Below are 11359 nucleotides of genomic sequence, written 5' to 3'. Positions count from 1 at the left end.
ATTACGTCATTCATTTTGTAATACTGTAATTGGAAGAGGAACATCTGGACAAGACCTCCAGATTAATGTATATATTTCCAGACATCCAATAACAGTATCTGTAAGAAAAGATGTTTGTCAAATAGCTACAGTGGATATAAAATGTCCACGCACCATTGTTCATATGCTAGTTTTTTTTTGTGTGTGTGTGTGTGTGTTAACTCTTTGACTGCCAAAAACGTTTAATAACGATCAGTAAAATCACCACGTATATTGCCATAAACGTTAAATAACGTCAACAATTTTTTTTTTTTTTTTTTTTTCTCAGTGCGTCTAAGTGCAGCGCTGCCTGGTCAATGGGTTGTGGAATCTGAAACACTCTAAACTATGGCCAGGAGATGGAAGCATTGTATCTCTTTTTCGTCAATGATCAAAGCCTCTGTCATATCAAAATTTTTCTTTGATAACGCGTGGCAGTAAAAGAGTTAACAATGAAAAATAAATACAAATAAAAGAATATATACACAAAACTGTCCAGTGTGATAAAAATCTGAAATGGTGAGCACAGGTGGTGGTATGCATGGTGAACAGAAGAACGAGACTAAGATAATTTAAAAACTTCATTTTAAAAAATGGGAATGTGTCAGGAAAACCTACTAGAACTTTATAGCTTAATTTGGTGTTAATCAGAGGCATTTTAAAATGGTGGCAGGTGTGTGCTGACTCCTGTGTAACATGACTTTCAGTTTTAAAGGGTGTGTACACTTGTGCAACCACATTTTTTTTTTTTTTTATATCTTTTTACCTATCCCCTTTGTTTCAATGGAATTGTATAGGTTATAGGTCACATTAATGGTGGAAGAAGTTTTATCCTGCTCTCTCTCTCTCTTTTTTAACAGGGGTGTGTAGACTTTTTATTTCCACCGTCCAGGATCAAAGTGAGACTTGTACAGATGGCATTGCATCCGAGTACGTCCATGAGAGAGAGAGGGAAGCAATGCCAATTTAGTCCGTCGCGATCAAAAATCGGAATTGGCGTTGGCGTTTGCCGGCGATTACGAGGCATTTGTGTTACAATGTCATGACTCTGCATGCGTACGTGAGGGAACGCGAGGACAGATGGCTCTAAAGCCAGTAAGCCTTCAGGGCCGAGCTTATGCTCGTCAAATCTTTCCGCTTCCACACATGGCGTGATATCATGTAGGAGTGCGCAAACAAAAACCAAAAAAATAGTTGGCTGGAAAGTGGAAAGCATTTTGTCAAAGCTCTTTAATAGCCAGAAAGCACCGAACTCTGCGTTCTAAATACATTTTCTTCGGTGCTACTTCATTAGCTCAACTGTTTCACCTGATTTGACTTACAGCAGTTGGTGCTCTCAGCCAATCAGCGTTCAGCATACTTACTGCTGCTTAATTCTAAGTAAGGAAGGTGTGACATATGGGCCTACGAGTGATCTTCCATTGGTAGCGATGATATACGGTACATTTGAACACGTTTCGATTTGTGGAGCTGGTGAGCTGGAAAATCCTGTTTGGGCAGATATTGTAAACAAAACAAAACAAAATAAAACATTATTATCATTAGCATGACACAATGAATGACATTGAACATTATCACATGGAGGTGCTCTTAAAATAAAATGCAGAACCGTTTTCAATACAAGTGGTTTTGCTTCTGGCTTGCAGATATGTAAATTGGGTATAGCGATATTTTTTTTTGCTGTATAGTTTTGTCTTGAGATAAGCATTTGTTTCTCAGACTAAAAAACATTCATATCCCAAATCATCTTTCGTCATTAATCCATTTAAAAAAACATTTGAAAATAAAATAATTAAACATTATGTAAAGAGTGAAAGTTTGGAGTTTTATTCAAGTACTAGCAAATGATTTGAAGTTCGTTCAACGTTTCTTAAACATACTCTAAATGGTTTTTTTTTTCTTGTCTTATTTCCTTGTGACAAGAAAAACTGTTTAGAGAACCATTAAAACTGAACACTTAGAAAACGTTGTGACCTTGAACGAACCCTGACATGAAATCAACATTCGTTAGCGTAGCAAACGTTCGCCCCTCGGTGGGATACGACCTTTAGCCAGTCTATGGCATTCTCCTTTATGTGTTAGCATTAAGCTAGCGGATCTATTTGTTTATTTATTATAGTTTGACAGTTATACAACAATTTAGTAAACATGTTTATTATTATTTTTATTATTTGGATGATTATATCCTGTCTATAACCATGTTATCATTTCACAGCACCGGCTCGAGTGTGTCGAGAAGTCCTGAAAGAAACTCTGTCGCCCTATAGCGTGGGTTCCATTGTGTCCGTGAATAGCCCCAGCGCTACAGTGGGTATTGTCTTCCTTAAAAAGGGGAGGCAGGTTACCACGGCAACCACAGGATGCCCACCCATGGGTTGCGAGACAGAGAAAGGACGTAGCCAGAGAAGGATATAAAGAGAGCGAAAGCAGACAAAAAAAAGGAGCTTCCAGACACAACTTCATTTCTTTTCCTTCTTTTTTTTAAGCCTGTTTGTTTTACAAACAGGCCCGATGGGAGCCTGGCAGTGGGTACGAAGCTCTCAGGAGGTGAGCAGCGTGTGCATGTTGACATCTATATAATGTACATTCCACTGTGGTGACTTGGCTTTAATATTATATCAGCCTACTAAAAAAATCGGAAAAAGGCCATGCTGGCTTTCATATATTTCAAATTGAATCTGAATCTAAAATGATAGTACAACATATCCGGTGTTGCACAATCAGCATGTTGTACAGTTTGAGTCATTCTGTGTTTGGCAGTGAGGTCCGACAGCTGCAACAGCATAAAAAGGAGGTCATGCGTGTTGCACTGCGACCACGCAGGTAAGATTGAGCATCACCAGACTCATGCTCACAGTTTCACATTAGATTTAGCTGCACATATAACTGAAGGACTTCATCCGCACATTATATACCTGTATTTTAAATATACTTCTCTAATAATAATAATTATAACAATAATAATAACTTAATTTAGTTTTAAGCCACTGAAATCTGTGAAAGCTTAGCACGTTTCATCCCACCACCTCTATTGCGCCCTCTAGTGGTTGCCTGGTGCTCTGCCTTGGCCTGTCTGCCTTCACTTTGCTGCTGCAGACCCTCTGGGTGCCACTCGAATTGTCCACAGATGACCCTGCTGGGAGGTCCCCTGCTGGGGATCAGGGTACAAAGAGAGGAGCCAATTTTAAGCATTGTTATAATGGCTGGACACTGTACATGAAGAATTTTGCAGGATGTGTGTTATTATGTTACTTTTAGGTCAGCGAAGTCTGGGATTTCGTCGGCTGACCCTTCGCTTAGAGGCTCTTAGTACTCAAGTGCAGCGGCTGAGCAGAGAGCGAGATGCGAAGATGACCTCAGAGGCTCTCCATATGCTTCTACAGAGGTACTAATACAACACCTGGAATAATAAATAATAAATACACTTAATAGATATACAGATTATATTGTTGATCTTATGTTGGTTTGACAGCTTTCAACAGGACCAGCAAGGCTTGGCCCATGTGGTGGAGAGGGAACTGAAGAGGGTTTCCCAAAGACTGGATCAATTCAATCATCATCATCATCATCATCGTCCGCCTCAGGCAACCCCGACACGTAAGATTCACAGAAAACACACAGGAACCCTCAAACAATAATTGTTTTTTGCGTAATAGTTGACTTTGAGGTGTGTTTTATCAGCTATGTCCAATATTATAAATCCCTTGGCTATATTTTGAGTTGAAATGAATTTGTAATTTGTAAATGGTAGTTTACTCTTAGAATGGCACAATAAAGTTGGTCCTGGTAGAACATTTGCGTTAGAAGACAATTTTCAGGATTTGTTTTGGTCTTTAACTCATTTGCTCCCAAAAATGTATGAATACGTTTTTTTTGTTTTTTTAATGCTGTAAGTGTCCCAAAGACGTATTTATATGTTTTTTTGTTTCTTGTTTTTTTTTTGTTTTTTTTAAATGGTCGCGCATACAGAAGGCTCTGATGCAGCCTCTCAACTGCAAAGAACGGTTGCAGCAATGGTAGTTATTACACAAACGGCCAGCAGGTGGCAGCAAAGCAAACCTGGGCCATGTTGAAAAAATTAGCAATATTCTAATACTAATTGCTGCAAAACAGAAACAGATAGAAATATAGGCCTACTTTTTTCCTGATGAAAGAAGAGACTTTAATCTTTCTTTTTGGTAGGTTCCATGTTTTTATAGCAATAGAACGCAATAGTCTGTGGGCCTTGCAAAATCAGTCAAAATCCAGTAAAATAGCCGGGAGCGAACGGGATTGCTTCTGTGAAAATGGCGGCGAGTGAATGAGTTAGAGAAAGTCAACCTTGGAAATTACTTGACAATATTATGTTATATGTGACCTCATTAGTCTAAACATGACATTCTGATTAATATTACATTTGTGGAATATGAGTTACGTAGCAAAATCTAGCCGTTTTTATCCATCTCGGGTGGCCATTTTGCGACTTGCTGTCGACTTAAGATGACATCATATTTGGTCAAGCAACAACCAATCACAGCTCACAAGTTTTCTTAAGCTGATCTGTGATTGGTTGTTACCTGAAACATGAGACACAATGATGTCATTTTCACTCGACAACAAGTAGCAAAATGGCCGCCCTCTGATATTGATAAAATCCTATCCTATATAGAAAATCCTATATAGAAAAACATTAATCAGAGGCAAGGTGCCCTGTTAACATTAATTTGAATGGGATTGTTTATTCTGTACACACTTTTGCAACCAGCCCTCTAGAAAAGATAAAAACATTCAATTAAGTTGTTAGTTTTGAAATGATTTATCTGGGTCTATTTTTATTTTTTTGTATCACAAAAATCTGGTTTTAGAACAGGGGTGTGTAGACTTTTTTTTATACCCACTGTACAAGAAAAGTGAGAGGCAAATCTTTTACGTTTTGCTGCTAAAAACAAAAAAACAAAAAAGATCCTGCTTAGCTAATCTGCGTTTTCCGCCATGCAACCCCAGCTCGTGCCACATTTGTGGTTTGCTCCAGTTCTAATCGACTAATTGGCCAATTGCGAGCGCCTCTGTGGTCGCTCTGCAGTGTGAGCCAAACTCTCAGTTCAAAGCCTTCAAATCGCGAGAGAGGTTAACCACAGGGCCAAATTAACAAGCTGTGAGAATGGATGTGAATGGGAGGCGGTTGTGGTCAAAGGGCAACGAGTGCAGGTGCTTATGGGGAATGAAGTCTTTGGAATACCAGACCCACCACCCACCTGAGAGGTGTCAGGTGAGAATTAGGTTACGCACGCTATAGTTGGCGCGTAATATGTGTGTGTTGGCCTTGCGGGTGCACTCGCACCTCCTTGTTTGAACTATTCATCAAAGAGGGGCCACACAGGCACACTTGACGTGGTTACAGCGCACGCTAGGGTGGGCAAAGTTTTGCGCATTTGATTTTTAACACACGGGTGAGGTCATTTGTCATCAAAGTAAAAGATTAATAGTAGACAGATAATATAAGAATACTCAGAAGCGTAACCTCCCGACTACCAGCAATTCAAATTTGTCCTCTGTAGTGGACATTTTTAAACCTAAATATCTCCCATCCAGTGCATACGACTGAATTAACTCCTTTTGTGCTCTATAGAGGACATTCAGAGCTTTCCAATGATACCAAATGTGTAGGGGTGGGGCTTTGCTACCTTTGCTTGCATTATAAAAGAAAATGGCTTCCCTCAGTGCAAGCACTTTTTAGGGAAGAGTAAGTGTATCACACTTTTTATTGAACAAATTTAGACTTTAAATGTTGTTAGCATGTTTTCTATAAGATTCTTGAGAACACATTAAAGTATTGTTTTATTATTTTATTTTAGCCTAGCATTTAAGTTTTAAAAAAATGTCCTCTGTAGTGGACACATCATAGCTTAACAAAAAAAAACGTTTTTTTCAAAAATTTATTTTGCAGTATTCCAGTTACTTCACAAAGATGAGGGAATATCAAAATAAACATGATTGGACATGATTTTTTTTTTTCCTGGTACGCAAGAGGATGTCATTTATCCTCTGTGAAGAACGACTAAATTTGAGTTTACTTTTTTTAGTGCCACTTATTGAGTCACTTACAGCAGTTGTGAAAATCTTCTTCGCTTGTGTCAGCATGACTGTATTATACTGCCCACAGGTGTCCAAGTCGCACAAAATTTTATAACAATTAATAAAATAATAAGCAATTTTATAGAGTGCTATTAGCATTTCCCTTAGTTTAAAAACATTAGAAAAAAATTTGTTCATTTTTGGGGGGGGGGGGCGGCGGGGGAGGGGGGGGGGGCAGGAATAGATTATAAGTCATACATAAGTCATATCTCAAGGCACCATCTGATTGAAATAATGTTAAACATATGTATACAGTTATGTAACTATTATTTAGTTTATATTGGTAACTAGTTTTGTGATTAAATTTTTTAATATAATAAAAACAAATTAAGATTTGTTTTTATTATAGAAGTTATAGAATTTTTAATTTCATTTACCGTATGTACTTATGTGCATTAGGGATGTAACGATAAGCGCAATATCGTGATATTGTGATATTAAAATAATAATGATAACAATAATAATAATAATAATAATAATAATGCTGTTATATACAAACACACAATATTGTGCTTTAGTATGAGGTTTTTTTTTGTTTTTTTTTACAATATTGTGACTTTTTTTAAATATCCCCAACCTCCCCACAATATCGTGATAATTATCATATTGTGAGCTTCATATCGTGACGTTTGGAAATCGTTACATCCCTAATGTGCATACAAACTGGGACAAACTTTGCCCACATTAAGGAGCCTTTTCATAAAACTTGTCCACTCATACGTTTGTATTTGCAAAGGTAGCATTTTCATCTCCACCATGCTCCCTTTTGCTGTTTTTATGCTCATGGGCCGTGCCCGTTATTTTTCTTATCCTGTCTTATTCCTTTTACTGGGTTGTTTTACACAGCAAAGGAGTGTTTATCTTGGCAAGGGCCAGAATTGTAAAAAGCGAATGTTTGATAGGACGCAGGTGGGTCAGGTGTGTATGCGCGTGAGGTGTTAGTTACACTTGACATTGGTGAGAGGTTCTGGGGGGGGGGGGGGGGGGGGCGCTTACGGGAAGTCCGCACACTGCCTCCACTTTTAAATTCTATTACACACCCACACACAGGCTGATGGTTTATTATGTTATTATGTCAATTTTTATTTGAGAGGACATTTTATTATGCAATTCAAGACGGACCCACTGTTGAAGTAATTTTTTTCCCTTTTTGTAAAGACAACATTTTGCATCCGGTTAATTCTCTTTAAGACTTCCTGTTGCTTTTTTCAATAATAATGAAAAAAAAAAAAAAAAAGTGATATGTTTTATCGTCCGTTTAGGGCCCAAGGATAAATGTGTGGTACCTGTGGATCCTGCATATCCAGTATGTTCAGAGAAAGTTGAGGTGAGAAAGTGTTTTCATAGTGCACTACAACAATCCACATAATGTGTCGTTATTGATATCCTATAGTAAAACTTTTAGCGTGCCTATCGTTTTGATTGACTGCTCGTTTATCTCAAAGTTCCTGCATGCCAAATGGCAGTCAGACCCGTGCTACGCCTTTTATGGAGTGGATGGTACCACCTGCTCCATACTGGCCTACCTCAGCCAAATAGAAAACTTCTGCCCTCCTCAACCTGGCCGAAACCATTCTTCTCCACCTTGGCATCAGAGAGCTCAGCCCTACACGAAGAAGGTACCCAGTCAAGTACAGTATTAGAAATTACATGGGGACTTGAATTGACATGCTCGATTTTTTTTTTTTTTTTTGTGGCCCCTTCACACTAGAAAATGCTGGGCTGTTTTCTGAACCCACTTGCTGGGTAGCTGTGGGGTTACTTTTACCCATGGCTCTGTTCATAATTTCGACTCAGCAGATTGGGTTTACGACTGAAGTTGGTCGCCATGTTGAACAGTTCTGTTATAGGTTGGTCAATTTTTGAACCAATCTGGGTTATTTTTTTAACAAACTGTTTATAGAGTGAACCAGTGCTGCGTTTGGTATTCCACTTAATTTGGGTAACCCAGCAGTTTTAAAAGCATTAACTTGAAACTTGAAGGTTAAGAATTTAGACTTACATACTCGCACATATGTGGCTGCGGTTGCATACTTACTTACACCACTTTGTTGCACAGGCGTCGATACGGACGACCGTGAGCTCACTCTATGAAGTCCTCAGCAACAGCAGTGGCCCCGCGGTCAGATTCATGCGCTCCAGAGTGGAAATGATGTCGGAATGCTGGAGACAGGCTGCTCTCATGATGAGGCAACACGGCAACAACACATACACATCTCTGATGAAGGTTACAACTTATTTACAGTGCATCCACAAAAGTATTCACAATTATTTTCATTTCGTTATGTTAGTATTTCAAAGTGGATTTTTTTTCCTTTAAAAATTCTACACAAATATGTAACAAATTTGTAATGTAACAAATTATATGGGAAAAGTGACATGCTTGGTACAGTTTCCAGATGCTTTGTTATTATACTGTATTTAAAGCCAAAGTTAAGTTAATGTGCACTCCAAAAACAGTTTGGGTCAATAATAACCCAATATGGGCCAAAAAGGGACTTTTCGGATGATCATTTTAACCCAATAAAATGGGTCACAATGATGAACCCTTTAGGAATAATTGTAAGTTATCATACATTTGCTGCAATGAAGAACTGCTTCTGCTTGCAATGAAGAATGCTTTGCTCTGTTCCCACTCACATTGACATAGCCTGGCTATTTTGAAGATGACTCAAAAGCTGAAGAACCACAACATCTAACGCAGCAGAATAGTTCGAGCCAGCCACGGTTGGAACACCCATGTAACTAGGGGCAGTGGAAAACCAAATAAATAGAGAGGGTGAGGAGAGGAATCTTCAGATAGTGCAGGAGTGAATTGTATCAGACTTTTTAGGTTAAATAAGTTGTGTCTTTTCACTTTTTCACCCATATTGGATTATTTTTGATCCAGGTGTTTATAGTGTGACCAAACCCATAAAACGGGTATTTTGTGTTTTTAAGCCTATTTTCGAGCGTATTTGTGTTGACGTGTAGGTGCTGCTTTACCCCGGCGCTTTGACTGGTGATGCGGGCCAACGTTTCCAAGCCACGGTGGAAAGAGGTGGTCCCCTTGGAGAGCTGGTTCAGTGGGCAGACCTCAGCGCCTGTTTGACCATACTGGGCCACCATGTGACCTTCACCACCTCGCAGCATCACCTCCACAGGTGGGCAACCGACATCTGGCAAATATTACTCGATTAGAAGATTTGATTAGAATGATTCCAGTCAATTGTTGTGGATGGTCAAGCCTGATAGGTGCCGCTCCGGGCCGAGGCAGCTGTCCGATCAAGGGGCCCCTGACGTTCGATCTGATCTATACTGACTATCATGGTCTTGCACACCTACACAGAGCCATGGGGCTGGCTTTCCAGCATTATCAGTAAGAGTCAATAAATACATTCGTTTCTGTTAGTGTAATATTATTACACTTAAGCATGTAGATGTTAGCATTTATCGTTTATAAGTTGTGTTTTTAATTTAGTTGATTAAGCTGTAATTTACCAACTTCACCACTAGGTGGCGCAAACACACTTCTCATTGTGTTTTCATCCACTTGTGGAATTCATGAGAAAATCCAGACATCTTTTATGACAGGTGGATAAAAAGGTTGATTAGCTAGTGGAAGAGTCTTAAAGGTGTACATGACTTATTGAGCCACTTTCAGCAGATAATTTGAATTTAATCCCTTTAAAAACACTTTTTTCCACTTGGTGTCAATTTAAGATGACATCACCTGTCCTGAGGAAACAGGTAACGAGTAACAACCAATCACAGTTCACCTGTTTACTGGGTTTGGGCAGCAAACTGAGCCACGATTGGTCATTACCTGCTTCCTCATCACAGGTGATGTCATCATCAGTCGACAGCAAGTGGCAAACTTCGTTTTTAAAGGTATTAATTGTATTAATAAAAATACTTTCTTACTGTTGAAAATGACTCAATGAGTCATTCCCTATGACGTAAATAGATGACCAACAATACATTATTTTTAGTAGAGAAGGTGTTTGAGATAATTTGCAGTTTCAAATTGTTATCAAATATTAACTCATTCACTGCCAGCCCAGTTAAAAATTGATCTTTGACGTGTATAGTCGTCAATGGCACTGAGTGAGTTAACATTATATTTCCAAATTTGCGCTATAGGTGCCGTTTCAGGATCCTGGACTCGTTTGGCACGGAACCAGCGTTTAACTTGGGCAGTTACGCACGCGCCCGTGGCTTTCAAACGCTGTGGGGTAGCTGGGGCCTCCAACCTCGTCAGTACATGACCATGTTCCGTAAGTTTGTGTTATATGATCAGCATTTGTGCATGCATGTCAAATGTATTTCCTATATGACAAATATTGAATTGTATTCATCCATGAGGACCCCTCAAAAACTTTAAAGTATTCTCATCATTAGAATTAATAGCCATGGCTAAATAAACTGTCAGTCCAAACAGAACTTTGAGTCCAACACCTCTCGCTGTCACCTTTCCCGGCCTGCCGGCGGACGGAGACGAGCTGGATGCGCCGAGCGAGACGAGTCGCTCGTCATCCCCCAGCCTGGAACGTGTTTATTTGTCCTGCTGGAGGAGACGATAGTGAGCGATAGGTGTGAGGTTTGAGGGTCACTGAGAAAAAGAAAGTGATTTGCTTCTTCTGCCTCACAATCGAGAGGTTCTGTGTTTGAATCCGTTGTGGGAATTTGAAACGAGAATGACACTTACACCGATGCTGGCACATTCCTGCATCTCTTAGATAAATACTCATCCCTCACACCTCGCTCAGTGTGTCGGAGGGAGGCGGGCAAGGCAGCTGCTTATCCAAACAGTCCGAGGTGGACTTCATATTTGTGGAGAGTTCTTATTTCCACTATCAGCTGTTTTTATTAACTCATTCACTCCCAAAAACGTATTTATACGTTTTTTAGATTTTTGTTTGCTAGAGTTTTTGTATGAAGGCTTTGATGCAGTTTCTGACCTGAAGTGGTCGCTTAAAGCGATGGTAGTTATTACAAAAAAAAAAAAAAAAAGGCCAGTAGGTGGCAGCAAAAAGTATGAGATCAACCAGGTCCATGTTGCAACAAGCTCTTTTTCCCAGTATTTTCAACAGGTTTGTGAATAATGAGGAAATTTAGCTAATTCTAATGCTAATTGCTACAAAACATAAAAACAGATAAAAAGATATACCGTACTTTTTTTTTTTTTTTTTCTCCTGATATGAAAGAAGAGACACATTTTTCTTTTGGTAGATTCCATGTTTTTATA

The 11359-nt window shown here is 39.1% G+C and overlaps 1 protein-coding gene and 1 long non-coding RNA gene across 4 annotated transcripts in view; one reads left to right on the top strand and one right to left on the bottom strand.

Annotated features, from left to right (window-relative positions):
• Positions 1 to 1762: 1762 nt before the first annotated feature.
• Positions 1763 to 11118, bottom strand: LOC144005506 (uncharacterized). Of its 2 annotated transcripts, none has more exons than XR_013279588.1 (5): positions 10583 to 11118; positions 9118 to 9290; positions 8171 to 8306; positions 3271 to 3418; positions 1763 to 3169 (listed from the first exon to the last, which is right to left on the bottom strand). It is a non-coding gene; the product is annotated as an uncharacterized LOC144005506 (long non-coding RNA). The 2 variants fall into 2 exon arrangements; XR_013279589.1 differs by having other exon boundaries at positions 1763 to 3166.
• The window catches only part of LOC144005504 (alpha-1,6-mannosylglycoprotein 6-beta-N-acetylglucosaminyltransferase B-like), a 13652-nt gene continuing 4484 nt past the window's right edge, over positions 2192 to 11359 (top strand). Inside the window, exons 1-11 of one of the 2 annotated variants that reach the window (XM_077503752.1) lie at positions 2192 to 2565; positions 2779 to 2841; positions 3063 to 3181; positions 3277 to 3403; positions 3491 to 3615; positions 7395 to 7459; positions 7578 to 7751; positions 8192 to 8359; positions 9106 to 9275; positions 9359 to 9490; positions 10255 to 10388. In XM_077503752.1, the coding sequence (XP_077359878.1) occupies positions 2816 to 2841; positions 3063 to 3181; positions 3277 to 3403; positions 3491 to 3615; positions 7395 to 7459; positions 7578 to 7751; positions 8192 to 8359; positions 9106 to 9275; positions 9359 to 9490; positions 10255 to 10388 (1240 nt within the window). In that variant the 5' untranslated portion in view covers positions 2192 to 2565; positions 2779 to 2815. The remainder of the gene's footprint in view (positions 2566 to 2778; positions 2842 to 3062; positions 3182 to 3276; positions 3404 to 3490; positions 3616 to 7394; positions 7460 to 7577; positions 7752 to 8191; positions 8360 to 9105; positions 9276 to 9358; positions 9491 to 10254; positions 10389 to 11359) is intronic. The other variant, XM_077503753.1, reaches the window with a different exon arrangement.

This window comes from Festucalex cinctus, chromosome 17 (assembly GCF_051991245.1).
Source record: "Festucalex cinctus isolate MCC-2025b chromosome 17, RoL_Fcin_1.0, whole genome shotgun sequence".
Taxonomy (NCBI): Eukaryota; Metazoa; Chordata; class Actinopteri; order Syngnathiformes; family Syngnathidae; genus Festucalex; species Festucalex cinctus.
The sequence above is the reverse complement of the archived record's forward strand: the minus strand, read 5'-3'. Positions and strand labels throughout refer to the sequence as shown.